The sequence below is a fragment of the Chrysemys picta genome, chromosome 10, assembly GCF_011386835.1.
Source record: "Chrysemys picta bellii isolate R12L10 chromosome 10, ASM1138683v2, whole genome shotgun sequence".
Lineage (NCBI taxonomy): Eukaryota > Metazoa > Chordata > Testudines > Emydidae > Chrysemys > Chrysemys picta.
In genome coordinates this window covers 2,125,853-2,138,660 of record NC_088800.1, presented here as the reverse complement: position 1 = coordinate 2,138,660, position 12,808 = coordinate 2,125,853, and the positions used below count along the sequence as shown (strand labels likewise).

Here is a 12,808-nt window from a genome sequence, read left to right as displayed (position 1 = left end):
TGGTGTAATTATGTTTACAAAATGTAGCCAGGATACTTTTGGCAGCCAGCCAGCAGTGGCTAAGTAAGGTCCTTTATAAATACTGAACATGTCCCTCTGAGAAAAAGGATAAGGACAGTGTTTTAGTGAGAGTTATCTGTCTCAAAGATTACCAACATTAATACAGGTTCAACTGGAAAGTCTCCATTCATATCATCTCTAGTACGTTGGGATAATCTACAGCCTGAAAAGAGCTTTATTCAGAAACAAAATCTTGGTAGAAGTTAAGGGTTGAAAGTGTGTTACAATAGAATCCAGCTAATTACACCCCCACCCCGCCCCTCATACCCCCCCACTTTTTTTCTTAGATTTTTTAAAACAGATAGCCAAGTTTTGAGAATGAAGAATTAAGAGATCCAGACAGTTTTCCACTTCGATATAATCTTTCATCAGTCGTTTTTATCCCACTGGACTTGCACTGTCACCCAACCTTAACTTTGCCCCCTTATTTTGTTCTGTTATGGAGATATGATGTAGGACAAATGCTATTTTCATATACTGATTATTAAACTTGGGGTACAGACTTTAAAAGGAGAAGTCCCAGGGAACATTCAATTATGCCAGAGTTCTATAGCTTTTCCCAGTGTAATGTCTGGGTATTGGAGTAGAAAAACATTTTTATGAATGGAATGGGCACCAGTGATTAGTTTGATGTTCTGAAATGTGCTGATGACATGGTGGTGAAGGTTTTTGTAAATTATGATGCACCTTGCATGTATTTGTCATTTATGTTGTGTAGTAGCTAACATTTTATAATGCGTGACAATGAGGCGTGTGTTTATTTGTATTGTGGTCGTGCCTAGGAGCTGTCATGGAGCAGGATCTCATTGTTCTGGGTGTCGTTATGGTATATTAAAACTGATTCTCTATAGGAGAAAGAATTGCATAATATGCTAGTCATTTATTGTTTTAACTTTTTGAACACATTCTGCACACCTTGGGGGCGTCAGAGTAATTCCAGTGTAATGATCATGGACAAGCAAAATAGCTTCCCATTTCCTTTTCTGTCGGTGCCTGGGAGCCTTCTTACCTCTTCTGTTCCCTGGGGAGAGCATCCTCTTCCCTGCCACCTGTTTATATCCCTGTTCTGAGTCCATGGTTAACCCTTTTCCCTGCTGGCTGGTTTCAGATGCGACAGTGAAGGGCACTGTCACCCAAGCCTGGATACATGCATAAAATCTTATCTCCTCCCTTCCCCCGCCCCGCAATGTTTAATAATGTAAAACACCAAGAGACCCTGCCCCATTAATCAGCCAAATGTGAATCTTTCATCTGTGCTCTTGTAAAATGGTTTATCTGCAAACTGATACATTTAATCCATTTTAAATTGTGGATGAGTGAACTTGTTCCATATCAAATCCCACCTGGTATATCAAATATATGAATGGTCTTTTCAAACCAAGATGCAAAACTTTTAGTGTGGAAAAATGGACTTATTGCAACAGTGCCCTCTCATGGCTGGGTATGATGTAGCAACTCTTTTTTCATCTACCACCCCCTGCCTCTCCGGTCCTTCTGTGGTCTCTCTTCTCCTGACTTGGCCCTCCGGAAGTCTCTCCTTTTCTGCAGTGTCAATGTCCCACATAGGCAATGTCCCACTTGACAAGTCATTGATAGAATGTCTTCCATTCCCCTAGGGCTCCACTTCTGTTCCACGCAGAGTAGTGGCCCCACAGCTCCTCTGGAAACTTCTTACCAAACTCAAAAGCAAAACACAAACTACAATGGAAGCAACTTCTTCCCCCTCCCTTGTGCTTACATTTTTAATACATCCTGGGTCCCTCCCCCAACTCTCCATTCTTCTGCAGAATGCTGACTCTCAAGAGTTACCTCCTGGGAGTCTTGTCTGTACTCTGGATCCTTCATTCATGTCTATCCCAAGGCTGTCTGCCTATCAGTTGGCCTCCTCTCAGGCCCACTCCAGGAGTCTCCTTCACCCCGATGCCCTCTCCCATCAGGGCCTGTCCGAGGGTGTAAACACCCTCCTGAAGCTCCTCTTCAGTTGAATGCCTCCCTGGGTTTTTTCTCTGTAGGCCCAGGTCCTGCCCTTTTGTCAGAGCTCATCACCCAAACATGCTTCACCCTGGTGGTTTCTGTGTCTCTCTTCAGGGTCCACTCTGTACTACTCAGAGAGGGACTGCAGTTATTTCCTTCTCTCACTGTAGCCACCTCCTACTCTGTGTTTCCTGTCCTTACAGAAACTATTCAGCTTCCTCTGCTGGGACTCATCTTTCATGGGGCCTTAGCCACCCTCCAGGTGGAACCAAGTGGTGTTAATTGGCCTCTCAGGCCCCCATTAACCCGTTCATCCCCTGTGTGGGGTAGACCCCATCACACTTACCTTTTTAAATTGAGAACTGACCTGGCATGATGCTGGCTGGGCTATACGTTGTGCATTTGTCAAGCGGTCTCCTTTCCTTCTAAGGCTTATAGTCCCGCTGCAGAGAATAATCCAAAGGATCAGATTCTAGCACCAACTGGAAAACCACACTGAACGTGTACAGTTACCAAAGCTGTAAAGGGCTAGATGCCTCCAATTCACTTCTAGTGCTCGTAACTTGAAAAACGATAAACCATCTGCCGAGTTAGCACCGATTTCAACAGAGACGCCGTGACTAACTTGCTCAGCTTGTTAACTGACCCAGCCACGTTTTCTCATTCTCTAGCTACAGAGCTCCTGATTTTGGCCCATAATTGCTTTAGTCTGACATGTCACATGGAAGGAATTATTCGAGTCCTGCAAACTGCTCGACTTCTCACGGAGGAACACTTGGCCCCCAGTGAGGAGTACGGCCTTGTGGTATGTATCCATCACCATACTGTGCTAACCACACTCCGTACACAGCTCTCCATGCAAATGGTAGCAAACCAAATGAGCATGTGGACTAGATGGCTCATGGAATTGGAATGCAAAGCTTTCACTTCTAGGTCACTGGTCTTTGCCCAGCCTACATCTACAGATACCAAAGGTTGTTACCTTTGTGATGTGTGTTTTGTGGCCTGATGATCACAGCTGTTCCTGGCCAGGTTTCCACATCACAAAAGGGTCACCATAGCAGTTGGTTAGAGAAATGGATGAGGCCGGCAGAATGGAGGGGTGGGGAGCATGCAATGTCTTGGTTTTGGAATTTCAAGGTATTTCAGACACTGTTTTGTGAAATGTAATGATCCACATTACCAAGCTAACCTGCATTTTCTGTTGCTGCTTAGTAAAGGCCCAGCGGACTTGAGACGTACCTACTTAGTGACATGAGGTGTCATTCCAAGTTGGAATTACTGTCGGGGACTGGAAAGCTCACTGCATGGATTGCACTTGATGGAAAGCTTTACTTTTGGGGTCTGGTTATTTGGGCTGGTGATCATTTTGCCTTTTAAAACAAAAACAAAAAGAAAAATTTCAGTTTTTTTAAGAAGGGAACAAACTAACCCTAATATACACGGCCGCCTCTTTGTGAGATAAGATTTTCCATCATCCGCTGATCTTTCTGCCATTCTCTCTCCAGGTCCGACTCCTTACTGGTATTGGAAGATATAATGAAATGACGTACATATTCGATCTGCTGCATGAGAAACATTACTTTGAAGTGCTCATGAGAAAAAAGTTAGACCCGGTAGGTGCAAAAAACAAAACAAAAAAACCCACTAATGTGTGTGTGAGAGTGAGTGAAAAAACACATACCTTCGCTGCCAGTACATTATCTGGGGAGTTTAATAATTGACGAGTATTGGGATTGAAACCTCACCCTACAAAGTGATTGTCTTTAGATGTTTGATGAATACAAATCACAATTTTAAATGAAATACTTTACCGTGTTTTCTTCTTTCTAGCATATAATTATAAAGAGACTCATATGGTTACTTTAGCAGCGTAGATTGTCTCATGATGTCCTAGACACAGTAAAAATCAGTGTAGGAGGGAAGGAAAACAGCTATTTCTCACAACTTCAGTAATAGAAATTCAGAGGACTCTATATATTTTGTGCTGGGTTGGACTCTTTTTGTGTTTTAGATGATAGATACTCTGTTACAGAGTGCTGACTTACAATTAAACGTACAAAAATGTGGAGGCTGCCAGATTTTAGCAATTCTGTTAAGTATAATTAGGAGTCTGCTATTCTCAGTGATACTTTAATCATATTCCCATTATGTGTTGAAATGTTTGAGGGGCAACTTAAGGTGGCGTGGATTTGATTTTCCTTGCAAGTTCTCTAATAAGACGCAACTCTCTGAATGCCTGTTCTGATGCCCTTTCTCCTAACCAGAGTGGGACTCTGAAGACAGCTCTGCTAGATTACATAAAGCGCTGTCGGCCAGGGGACAGTGAAAAGCACAATATGATAGCCCTGTGCTTTAGCATGTGTCGAGAAATTGGAGAGAATCACGAGGCAGCTGCTTGTATACAGCTTAAGCTCATTGAATCTCAACCATGGGGTGAGTAGGAAATACGGAACCAAGACTAAGTGTGTTTCAATGTAGCGTCTCGTATCAGCATACTGCATCGCTGTGCATCATCAAAAATTGGCTTAAATTAAAATATTTTTAAGTGTAATGTTTAAGTGAGATAGGGCTGGTAGACACAGTTCCAGTTGCCTTTTCTGCTGACCTGCACGTAAAAATGGAAAAATCCATGTCCATCAGCAGGATGCACTGAGTGGCTCAACGGTATTATTTGGTTGCTCTTCCCTTCCAGAAAGTTGTGGCGTTCCTGGGTTTTGTGCTGGTGGAACACCCCATTAGCACCACTAACCAGGTGCGTCCCAGTGTGTTAGGACATTATGCAGTTTTCAAAGTATTTTCTACCTTTGTGGGTATAATAATAGATACTTTAACCAGCCTAAGCTTCCAGTGGTTGCATGCAGCTCTGATGTCGTAGTGAACGGAGCTTGTAGGAGTGTCACTGTGGAACAAGACCCAGTGATGTAAAGGGATCTAAAACACTTGAGTTCTGTTGAATGCTTTCCTTAACCTGGTTTGTTGAGGGCAGTCAACACACATGACAAAAGCAAATGGATATTTTGTATTTGTTTTCAAATCGCCTTTAAAACTCCTTATTGGATTCTTGTAATTGCTTGGAATTTTGTTCTGTACACAGCAGAGCAGCATGTCTTACGCTTTGCGCAGAGTTAGCGCATGAGATGCTTTCTAAGATATTTTGGCATGTTGCCTTCTGAAATGTCGGTAGACAGAAATTTTCAAATATGAGTTACACAAGTGTTTGTTGCATATTGTCTGCTGCTGCAGCGGTAAAAGCCGGGGTGGTTGCTTTAAAGTTCTTTTTCCATTTCAGAAGAGTCTCTCAGAGATGTGCCTAACTTAAAGAAACTGTTGATGAAAGCTCTGACACTCTTTATTGATGCAGCCGAAAGTTATTCTAAGGTAAATTGAGATGGAATTGGAAGTTTGTAAAGGATTAATTATCAGCATTGGCCAAGTCAGGATGAGAGATGGATTAAGGCTGAGTAGCAGGTCCCTAGGAGTGATGCTCAGAGAGCCATCCTGATTGGAGAGGAAAAGGTGCTTTTGAAGCAGCCACTGGTGATCTGCCACACTGCAGGGCCGGGGGAAAAGAGATCCCTCTGACAGAGCCTAATACCTGAGCCTGCTTATCCACGTGACCACTGAATCAAAGAGTAACGTATTGCTCCCTGCTCAGCTTTTAGTATCTGGGATTAAATTTAGAAGCTTTCATCTCATGGGAAGGAGAGAATCAGTTGGCTTTGGTGCTGGTGCGGAGCTCACCGTTTTAATTTGCGGTGAGGAAAAATAGAACAGTATTAAAGGTGTGATTAAAGACTGGCCTCCACTTATTACAATAAAAGTGAGTTGCTGAGTGGGGCGTCATATATACGTGCATTGAAAGTGATTAATCAAAGAAACTGCAGTGATTTACAAGACGAAATACTAACATAGGTCTGAAGCCTCCAGAGCTGTGCTTGGGAACATGTACCACAGATTTCCTATAGAAACGCTACTCCAGAGCTTGGTTTTGCTTTTCTGTTTTGACTCTTTAATTAGGATTCCTGTGTCCGCCAGTCCTTGCGCTGCAACCGGTTGACAAAGCTGATAACTCTCCAGCTTCATTTTCTGAACACCAATCAGAGCACGATGTTGATTAACCAGAACAGACAGAACCTGATGGATTGCATCATGTCCTTGCCCAGATTCTACCAGGTAAAGTGACTGAGTAAGGCATGCTGCCTCCATTTCACTCACCACAGCACTATGAAGGCTCACAAGGTGAAATGCTGCTCCTCAGGTTTAGAATAGAAAATAGGTTTGAGAATAAAGACAGCTGGTGCCAGTGGCCATATTACAGGCAGGTGACAGCACCTGCAGCCCCAGCAGTGTGGGAAGCCAATGGGAAAAGGCATTTTCCTTCTCAGCTTCTGTAATTCACTCAAGGCAAGAAGGACCTCAGACAGAAACAAGGACTTTTTAAAGAGAACAAATAGCCCTTCAACCCCAGAGATGGACCCTCCCTCCCAACAGCAAGTTGAAGTGAGACTATTCTGGCCTCTTCGGCTTTCAGAGTTAAAGGAGATGAATTCTCCAGACAAAATATGTTCCCCAGTTGTGTGTCCTGTCCTTCCTTTCCCCTTCTCGCCATGTTCTTAAAGAAATGTCAAGGGGACCTGCCACTCCGTGTTTATATGTTAGCTACAAAAGGATCTTTCAGAACTGGGTCACTGGGCAACAAAATGGCAGATGAAATTCAGTGTTGATAAATGCACCGTAATGCACATTGGAAAACATAATCCCACCTATACATACTAAATGATGAGGTCTAAACTGGCTGTTACCACTCAAGAAAGAGATCTTGAAATCACTGTAGATAGTTCTCTGAAAACATCCACTCAATGTGCAGCGGCAGTCAAAAAAGCGAACAGAATGTTGGAATCATTAAGAAAGGGATAGATAATATCATATTGCCTCTATATAAATTCATGGTACGCCCACATCTTAAATACTGCGTGCAAATGTGGTTGCCCCATCTCAAAAAAGATATATTGGAATTGGAAAAGGTTCAGAAAAGGGCAACAAAAATCATTAGGGGTATGGAACAGCTGCCGTATGAGGAGAGATTAATGAAACTAGGACTTTTCAGCTTGGAAAAGAGATGATTAAGGGGGGGGGGTATGATAGAGGTCTATAAAATCATGACTGGTGTGGAGAAACTAAATAAGGAAGTGTTATTTACTCGTTCTCATAACACAAGAACTAGGGGTCACCAAATGAAATTAATAGGCAGCAGGTTTAAAACAAGCACAAGGAAGTATTTTTTCCACACAACACACAGCCAACATATGGAACTCCTTGCCAGAGGATGTTGTGAAAGCCAAGTCTATAACAGGGTTCAAAAAACAACTAGATAAATTCATGGAGGATAGATCCATCAATGGCTATTAGCCAGGCTGGGCAGGGATGTCCCCATAGCCTCTGTTTGCCAGAAGCTGCGAATGGGCGACAGGGGATGGATCACTTGATGATTCCCTGTTCTGTTCTGTTCATTCCCTCTGGGGCACCTGGCACTGCCAGTCGGAAGACAGGGTACTGGGCTAGATGGACCTTTGGTCCTATGGCCGTTCTTATGTTAATATTTGAGTGTGTTTATATGTTAATCTTCTGGGTCTATTACAAATTCCTGCCTTCTCCTTTCGCTCCTCTCAGGGCCCCAAACTGCTCCAAATTCCCTTTAGCTTCAATAAGAACAGAATCGTCTAGCCTTGAATTTCCCCCCTATTTTCAAGTTTCTTCTTCCCTCTCCATCATACCTACTCCCCACTCCACACCCCTCTGTTTATCTAGAGTTTCACACTGACCCTTCCATTCCTCCTTAAAAGAATGGCCTTGAGACAACAGTGTAGGAGCTGAGCCAGAGAGGCCAGGGCCGTCTGCACCTGAAATGCCTGAGTACTGCCAAAGTGCAAACCAAAGCAGGCAAAACCATCAGTTAAACCAGCTCGTGGCCCGTCCCAGTCAGTAATTCCGGCACGTTCTCCTTCTAGGCTGCTATTGTGGCTGAGGCTTATGACTTTGTTCCAGACTGGGCTGAAGTTCTGTATCAACAAGTGATTCTAAAGGGTGACTTCAATTACCTGGAAGAATTTAAGCAACAAAGGTTCCTCAAATCGACTGTGTTTGAGGAGATTGCGAAGAAGTAAGTATTTCTGCAACCCTGCCTGGCAAGGGTTGCCTTTTGTCTTTCTGGCAAGAGACTTCAAAGAGAGTGGTTTTATTGGTATTTGCTTATCGAGTACAAGTCGTCTGGCTCGGTGTCGGTACAGTACGCTGCTTGGGGAGAGCACAGTTCAGGGGGGATTCTTGTCCCTTATCCCCAATCTTAAGTACGTTGTGTTGTGGAGACCATGTGGCTGGCGCTCCAGAGGGAACAGTACTGTAAAGTAGCCTGCCTGCCTTTCTAAGAGCAGCAGTGCTAGTTGGGCTCTGAGGTAACTGTTTGCTCTGCCCTCCTTGCCAAGTGCCATGGTGGAAGGAGATCTGGAAACGTTGAAGGGTAAAATGGTGGTCCCAAAGTGAGTGGCATGGAGATCCCCTGAATACTAGTTGTAGTTGAGTTTTGTTGTTCTCTCACAGGACCGTCTCTCAAGATAGTAGGTACACTGTTTCAATAATTGTGCTATTTGCAAGCCAGTGTGAAAACAGGTTTAATTTATTAATTCATCAGTGCTTAAAGGCAATTCATAACATAGATCACTTGTTTTTATACGTACAAAACTACAGTTTTTGTTGAGGTAAAAAATTATTTCCTGAATGAAACTAGTTAGTGTTGTTCTTACTTTAATTGATCTCGCAAACAACATGGAAGAAATTAGCAGCTAATTCTTCCATTGCATAGTCATAAGGAGAAGTTACTGTAATGCCATCAAATTAAATATGTTTCAATCATCTCTCACATACCCAGCTCAGATCTTGATCCTTGTACCTTCTCATTGACCTCACGTATAGGTTGGCAGACTCCAGCCCAATCGATAGCTCCTATCTGTAAAATTATAACTATCCAGAGGTGGTGTGAGAATTGCTTTGTGTGCATGTCAATCACTCTAATTGCTCTGGAGGGGAAGGAGGATTGTGTGGCTAGCACAGGGAGTCAGGACACTTGGATTCTATTGCCAGCTCTATCATAGACAATGCTGTAAAAGCATCTTGGCTGAGTAACTACCCTATGGTATTGCTACCACCTCTCTTGGGTTCCCTAAGCCTTGTTCTGTTGGCCCTTTGTTGCATCATGTACAGAATTAGATTCACTGCTCCTGGTGGCAGGGTCCATGGTGCTATTAATACATTGTGAGGCTCTTAGCATTTGACAGCACCCATGTGTGCTCTCAGCCATTTAGTGTGGTGGAGAGAACTTCATGCAGAGCTCGGAACTCTTTAAAACCTAGTCAGATTTTTTTCTTTAACAAATGTCTAGCTTTAAAATCTTTGCAGAAGAGTATGGAGAAGCAAAACACAAATCCTTTCCAAGAACTGTCTGTTCCCCATCTCCACAAGTTCTCTGCCCCTCGCTCCACAGCCTGCATTTTTCTTTAGATATCAGAACTTCTTCCCATCTCATGTGATGTTCTTCAGCTTTGTCAATCTTATTTGAAAGCTTGCCCTTTCTCCCCTTTTAATACAACACGAAATTCTGTCTCAGGGTCAAACAGCACCAGCCTACTGAGACGGCTCAGAAAAATCTGAAGACATTACTGACCTACTGTGAAGACATCTACATGTACTACAAACTGGCTTATGATAACAAGTTCTATGATGTGGTAAATATGCTTTTGAAGGACGCACAGACTGGCTGCTGTCTAAAGGATATGCTGGCAAATTAGATTCCTCTGGCTTGCACTGTGATTTAAAAAAAATCTTACCTTAATCCAGCTCCTGGTCACTTGCTTAACTCAGTATATGCTGCGAGGTGCCTTAAAAAAATATTGGTTTCAGTATGTGAAATTTACCATAAAATCCCAGCACTGACTTGAATGTCCTTGAAATGCAGAGACTATTAACCCAAAGTTGTTTTGGACAATAAACAATTCTTAATATTTAAATCAGAGTTGAACAAAATGTTTTATAAAAGCCTGCTTAGTGGGCCTAGAAGATGGTGCTCTGGCTAGCTGGGATTTCAGTCAGACCTTAGTCTAAAATGACTTTGGCTAATTTAGGGGCATGGATTACTGGCTTCAGCAGGAATTACAAGCCTCCTTAAAAACAAAAAAATGACAAATTTTGCAGCAGTAAGATCCTCAGCATGGATGTGTGTGGTACTTACAGTAACTTAAACTGAACATCCGATCAAATATTTCTCTGCTTAAAATAGGCTAATAGATGTTCTGCAGGCCTTACAGAACCACTAGTGCTGGTAGAATACTTGAAACATTCATATTAAAAAGTCTTGCCTATTTTTCCCAAATCTTCAGCGGAACCAGTTTGCCTAGGATACTCCTCTCTAGTGCTTCATACAAATGAGATTATTTTTACCTGCCCCCTGTAAGATTTATAGGAATACCATAATAGTCAATGACAAGAATGGACTACCTCGGTATTCACAATCAGCTCCCTACTTAGAGTTAAGATGTTGGTATGTGCTTTTAGAGTACACTCTTCTTTTACCAGTGAAACAAAGGAGAATTTGCTACATGAAAGTGAATGTGTGTTGTGCACACACAGTACCAAATTGTCTAACATTCACCCTATACAATTGTTTTGTTTGCTTCTATATTTGTATTATAAAATCTTTAAAGCCTCTAGCATAAGTACTGACTGGCTGGGAATAAACCTCTTTACAGCTGTATGCATTTTGGAAACTATTACTTAAATACTAGTTCCTAATCTTCGTGTCTTACATGCAAAAGTAAATCACCACTGCCTGCTGTGGGTGGGGTCATGTGCACTAGTTCAGGCAAACTTATCCAGAAGTGTTTGGAAAATGGGGGGAAATCAGTTTCCAGACTAGTTCCAAAGCTAGCTGGGAAGTAAAATATCTAGACCTTTATTGTCCAGAAATCTTTCCCTGAAGCGTTCTGACACGTTCTGGCTGCAGCACGGTCAGTGGCAGCCTACCACTGTAGTAGGAATAGCAAATATAATAATTGGGCTTGGGTGTCTTTCAACAGGCTGTTTAAGAATGATCCTTCCATCAGGAAAAGCTTCATCTCTGATCCTTATGACACTGGTGTGTAGGGGAGTGGAAGGGACCAAGTATCCCTGTACGTCTATTGCAGGAGGCTGTTTTGCCTCAATATACAGCTCCCAATGGCGCTGCTCTGTCCCAATGGAACTAGTGCAGCTCCTCATTGAAATGAAGGGCTGGAGTTTCAGGATTTGCTTCCCCACCACTGGCTAAGACTGTCTTCGTCAGAAAGCTACTTAAACTCCCAGAAGTACTTTGAGCACAGAACTGCCTTACTGTTTCAGAAGGGCTACAGGTAAGACTCAAATGCTATTTACCTTGAGCCATACCAGTGTATTTTAAGAGAGGCTGATTTCTGGAGGTGGGTGTCTTGGTTGGAAATGTTGTGTTTCCATCACCCGTAGTGTACACCCTTCAGAAGTGGGAAAGATTGTCCAACTGTAGCAAACGCTTTTCCTCAAGCTACCAAGAGATCCAGTAGCATAGTCACCTTCAGCAGTGTTCCTATTCACCCACATACGGCAAGCTTCAGCCAATTGTGTCTTAGGTGCTAGGATAATGCATTTTTGTACGATTGATTCTAGTAATTTGCTCCTTATTTGACTGTCCTACCAGATCTACTGACTATTAACAACCACTAAATATGGCACTCCAATAATCAGATGAAGATTCTTTACGCAGTCAGTCCATAATATAATGATTAGTGGCTCTTGCATCTAATTGGATAAGATGATTATCTTGAAGGGCCTGTGTATGTTGCAGCTGCTTCCATTCCATTCTTAAATTAAAAATGGAGGTTTAATAGATATAGGCTATAAAAACTAATATAGAACCAAACGTCTGCTAACTTTATTGAAGTCAGGGGGACTAGTCACATACTTAACCTGATGTACATCTACAGCGGTTTGCAGAATGGAGGCTTGTTTGGAATAAGCACAGCTGGCTCTTTCTGCTAACATGATCTTCACAGTTGACAACTCAATCTCATCTTTAAGAAACATCCCACTTAGGTAAGGGTGGTGAGTGACTGCATTTCAGTTGGGGCTGTTAGTCTGCACTTGGTTCACATTTTCAAGTTTATTTTAATGATAAAGGCTACAAAATAACTTGAACATTGATTCCTAAAGCACCATTCTTCAATTCTACCCCACAGGCAGCAGAATTTCAGTTCACACGTACATCTCTGAAAGATTTTTTTTCCCCCCCCAGAAAGTGAAAGCAGTATTGGGGCTAGGGAGTTCCGCAGGTAGAATGAGGAAGCTACCACTCAGTCTCTTCCAGGTAAAATATTTGTTCATAGAAAAAGCAACATAGTGAGGATTTGTTATGCCTATTAGCCAAAACATGTTTTAAAGAAGGTCCTGTCAGATCAGGGCTACATCTTTAAAGTGATACTGTATAGTCAGATAAGGTAAACTAAACTACCACCCCATACATTAGAAATTGGCTGCCAAAAAACCCAAGAGCAAGACCATTAAGGTTGAGCAATAAAAAGGTAGTATTAAGACCCATCTTAATTGGTATAATTTAAGACAAAAGTAAATTCTAGTGACACCCAAGAGGCAGATACATACCTGCCAACTGTGCCTGGAAGTAGTGGAGCAGCTACAGTTAGAGACTCCATGACTT

At 42.4% G+C, this 12,808-nt stretch overlaps 1 protein-coding gene across 7 annotated transcripts in view; it reads left to right on the top strand.

The window, feature by feature from the left end:
- Window positions 1-12,278, top strand: part of SPG11 (SPG11 vesicle trafficking associated, spatacsin) — a 59,739-nt gene extending 47,461 nt beyond the window's left edge. For 4 of the 7 annotated variants that reach the window (XM_065559106.1, XM_008170502.4, XM_065559108.1 and 1 more), the window contains 7 exons: window positions 2,706-2,839; window positions 3,543-3,650; window positions 4,302-4,470; window positions 5,327-5,415; window positions 6,055-6,210; window positions 8,046-8,197; window positions 9,698-10,840. In XM_065559106.1, coding sequence (XP_065415178.1) covers window positions 2,706-2,839; window positions 3,543-3,650; window positions 4,302-4,470; window positions 5,327-5,415; window positions 6,055-6,210; window positions 8,046-8,197; window positions 9,698-9,878 — 989 coding nt within the window. In that variant the 3' untranslated portion in view covers window positions 9,879-10,840. Of the gene's footprint in view, window positions 1-2,705; window positions 2,840-3,542; window positions 3,651-4,301; window positions 4,471-5,326; window positions 5,416-6,054; window positions 6,211-8,045; window positions 8,198-9,697; window positions 10,841-11,162; window positions 11,306-12,080 lie in introns of those variants that run through there. The other 3 variants (XM_065559102.1, XM_065559104.1, XM_065559103.1) reach the window with 3 other exon arrangements.
- Window positions 12,279-12,808: the final 530 nt, after the last annotated feature.